We start from the raw sequence: 3691 nt of genomic DNA on the forward strand, positions 1-3691 counted from the left end.
CTCAGCGTCTGTGGGAGGTTCTGGATTGATGTTTCTCACATCAGTGTTCCCCTCTCTCTCTCCCTTCCCCTCTCTCTCAAATAAAAAACAAAACAAAAAACAATTGTGTGAATTTAGCTGCTTGCATGTGTTAGTAGTTAGGTGCCATGGGTTGCATGTTTGTGTCTCCTCAAAATTCCTATGTCGAGACCTTAACCCTCGATGTGGCAGCATCTGGAGGTGGGCATTTGGGGGGCGATCGGGTTTGGATGAGGCCATGAGGGTGGAGTTCTCATAGTTCTCATAACAGAATTGGTGTTTTTATAGGAAAGGGAGAGAACAGAGCGTTCTCACTCCCGCTGCCATGGGAGGGCACAGCGAGCGAGGGGCCATCTGCAGCCCGGGAGGGGGGCTCCCACCTGAACTCCACACCTGCCGCTCCCCGATCTCACACGCCCCAGCCTCCAGACCTGTGAAAGATTAACTTGTGCTGTTTCCGCCACCCAGCCCCTTGCGTTTTGTTAAAGCTGACTAAGGAGTTCATTTTCAAGCAGAGCAGTTGAACATAAATCGCAGCAAGTGGCAAATACGGGGGGACTGCCTGCTAATGAACACGGGACGTGGGGGACAGAGAACACGAACAGCTGGTCGCAGGAAGGACAAACAGGTAGGAGGTCAGGAGCAAGCAGCCCTGCGCAGCATTATTTTGGGAACAACAAACAAAGGGGCCTATTGATAGGTCCACCGGTTTTCTTGGAACTTGATGGTCAGCCAAGTCCAGTTAATTAACAGTGAAAAATAATTTAAAAATAAATACAGGTGGAAAACTGTCAACACAACAGAAAATACATAAATAAATACAAATCCAGGAGATAAGAGACACTGGCAGCTCCTTGATTGGCGGAAGCAGATATTATGTCAAGGGGTGATAAGAGGGGATCGGGACCCCGGATAAAGAGTCCGTGGTTAAGGGTTAATTGCCGTAGGACTAAGAATGACAGAAGGCAGGCAGTGGGATGGGACTCGGCCTGTCATCATTCGTAAAGAGAAAGCGCTTGCGCCCGTTATATATTGGTACGACTGAATTTAATTTTGTGAATTTAATTGCTCAATTTAAATTGCGCTCTGATAATGTAGAGAAAAGGGAGCTCCCCCGAGATGGGAGATGGGCCAACCTGCGCACGCTGCTCTGTCTCGGGTGCTGGGCATAGGGACGTGCGGGCTCCAGGCCCGCCTGTGCGGGCGGCTCCGTATTTTAAGATGAGACGGTTGAAATCGTGTCTCGCTGAGGGGCTTCTCCTTCCTTCCATGCAAACGTGGTATAAAGGACAGGTTTAGCCAACGACTCGGATAATTCAGTTCAGTGAGTACGGTCACCTTCGCCTACGGTAATTTTATTTAGGAATATTAGCCATTTGTGTAGACTCTGGTACCATCTAGAGAATTCCAGTCGCTTCGGTCGGAAAAGACATCAGCGCAGACGCAGCGGCGAACCCGCCAAGTCCGCACATCACTCCACTGAGCTGCCGTCCTCAGCATCGGCTACATGAGATCCTGCAGGTTCCTTTTTTCTTTTGACATCTTTTTCTTACAAATAAAAATTGAGATTCTAATAGATGTTTGCTTGTTTTTTTTCTTAAGCATTTTCTTTTCTTATAAATCAAGGTTCAAACACCAGTGGGTCGCTTTCCTGGCTCAAAAGGAAACCATGTGTTTGGGGCCGAGAGGGCGGCCTTGTGTTTTTAACCTCGGGGCCTGTCCCCTGGCTGGTCTGCCCCCTCGTCGCTCCCCAGCCGAGCCTGCTTTACAGCCACAGACAGATTAAATCAACCACTGGCACCCCGTGCCCCGCAGAAGGCGGCTCCCCAGGTGCAGGACTCCGCTGGTCCCTGCTCTCCTTTCTCTCTGGCATTTTGACAAGTCCCAGCCAGTTTCCTGGGTGGCTATTTTATTATATCCCTTAGTCACAGCCTCCCTGACGCAGAACTTCAGAACCGCCTGTCCCAGGTGCCCCTTTTCACCCGAAAAGGGGTTGGCCGGGGCCCTTGGTGAAGGCTGTGCCAACATTCATAACGATGCCCACAGGCAAACACTGCTGGCGTCTTCTGGGAAAAATGAGAGGGAGGAAGAATGTCTCTGCACAGGTCCAGCCGTCCCAGGTCTCCCCCGGCTCAGCACCTGGGCTCCCATCCGCCTCTGATTGGCCCTGAAAGCCGCCCCACCTGATCTGTGAGTTCACCTGCCCAAGGGGAGGGGACCGGGCCCAGCCAGCCAGCACTGGATGCCACCCAGCCAGAAGCGGCCCAGCGGCTCTTATTCGAGAAACCACCGGTGCCAGTTCATTCCTGCAGGAGGACCCTGCCCCCCGGGAGGCTCCCAGTTCACCTGCTGGACGACCCTGCCCCCCGGGAGGCTCCCAGTTCACCTGCTGGACGACCCTGCCCCCGGGACGGGGGCCCCGCCTCCCCAGCAGAGCCGGGCCCGGGGTGCAGCCCGCAGGCCCGCTTCCCGGGGCCATGGCCTCCTCCGCCCTGCAGTACGCCGGGCTGCTGCTGGCGGGCGCGGGCACCGTGGGCACCGTGGCCGTGACGATCATGCCCCAGTGGAAGGTGTCCGCCTTCATCGGCGGCAACATCGTGGTGTTCGAGACGCTGTGGGAGGGGCTGTGGATGAGCTGCCGCAGCCACGCGGGCTTCCGGCTGCAGTGCAAGGTCTACGACTCGCTGCTGGCGCTGCCCCCCGACCTGCAGGCGGCGCGCGGGCTCATGTGCGCCGCCTCCGCGCTGGCCTCCGGCGCCTTCCTGGCGGCCGCGCTGGGCGCGCGCTGCACCCGCTGCGCCGGGGCCGACGGCCAGGCCAAGAGCGCGGCGCTGCTGGCGGCCGGCGTCCTGCTGCTGGCCGCGGGCCTGGCGGCGCTGACCCCCGTGAGCTGGGTGGCCAGCGCCGTGGTCCGGGACTTCTACGACCCCACCCTGGACGACGGCCGCAAGCGCGAGCTGGGCGAGGCGCTGTACCTGGGCTGGGCCGCGGCGCTGCTGCTGGGCGCGGGGGGCGCGCTGCTGGCCTGCGCCGCCTGCGCCCAGGGGGGCCCCGCGGGCCGCGCCCTCCGCGCCCCCGCCCGGCTGGGGGCCCGCCGGCGCCCGCGCTCCGAGGACGCGCCCAGCGCGCGCTCCAGGGCGCAGTACGTGTAGCGCCCGGGTGGGGGCTGGGCTGTGCGTGCTTCTCCCGAGGATGTTTCCACCGCTTTTCGGAGACTGGGGGACAGACAGACAGACAGGTTTCCTCCCACAGCCGCCCCTTCCAGGGCGCGGGCACCGGCTGCAGCCCCGCTGCCGCCCTGGACCAGGAATCGGAGGGACTCCGGCGCAGGCGGCCCTCGGACCCCGAGCCGCGGCGCAGGCTGCCGTTTGCTTTTTAATCCTGCGCGGGATGTTTCCCGTCGCGTCTGGGAGCGTGGAAGGGGGAGGGAGGGAGGGAGACGCGCGCACGGACCGGCGCCTCCGCGCTCCCCCGGGCGGGGCGGGGACCTGCCGCCCGGCGCCCTCGGCGGGACTCGCACCCGGGACCCTCCCGTCCTGGGCCCGCTGGTCCCTGAGCAGACCGGCCGGGGCGCGCTTGTACTTTTCTCGCGACGCCGGGCGTGGCCGCGGTGCCCGCCGGATGCCGAGGGGGGGCCTGGGGGCCTGGGGGCCTGGGCCGGCGAGGACACGCG

The 3691-nt window shown here is 61.1% G+C and overlaps 1 protein-coding gene across 1 annotated transcript; it reads left to right on the forward strand.

Moving 5' to 3' along the window:
- The first annotated feature begins 2495 nt into the window (after nucleotides 1–2495).
- On the forward strand, nucleotides 2496–3170 carry LOC148092981 (claudin-8-like). The gene has a single exon (XM_087817847.1). The coding sequence runs from the start codon at nucleotides 2496–2498 to the stop codon at nucleotides 3168–3170; it is 675 nt and encodes a 224-aa protein (XP_087673973.1).
- Nucleotides 3171–3691: the final 521 nt, after the last annotated feature.

The sequence above is a fragment of the Miniopterus natalensis genome, chromosome 6 (assembly GCF_054644295.1).
Source record: "Miniopterus natalensis isolate mMinNat1 chromosome 6, mMinNat1.hap1, whole genome shotgun sequence".
Classification (NCBI taxonomy): domain Eukaryota; kingdom Metazoa; phylum Chordata; class Mammalia; order Chiroptera; family Miniopteridae; genus Miniopterus; species Miniopterus natalensis.

Coding starts and splice junctions, on each gene's coding strand:
- LOC148092981 (XM_087817847.1), top strand. CDS start 2,496: ATGGCCTCCTCCGCCCTGCAGTACGCCGGGCTGCTGCTGGCGGGCGCG.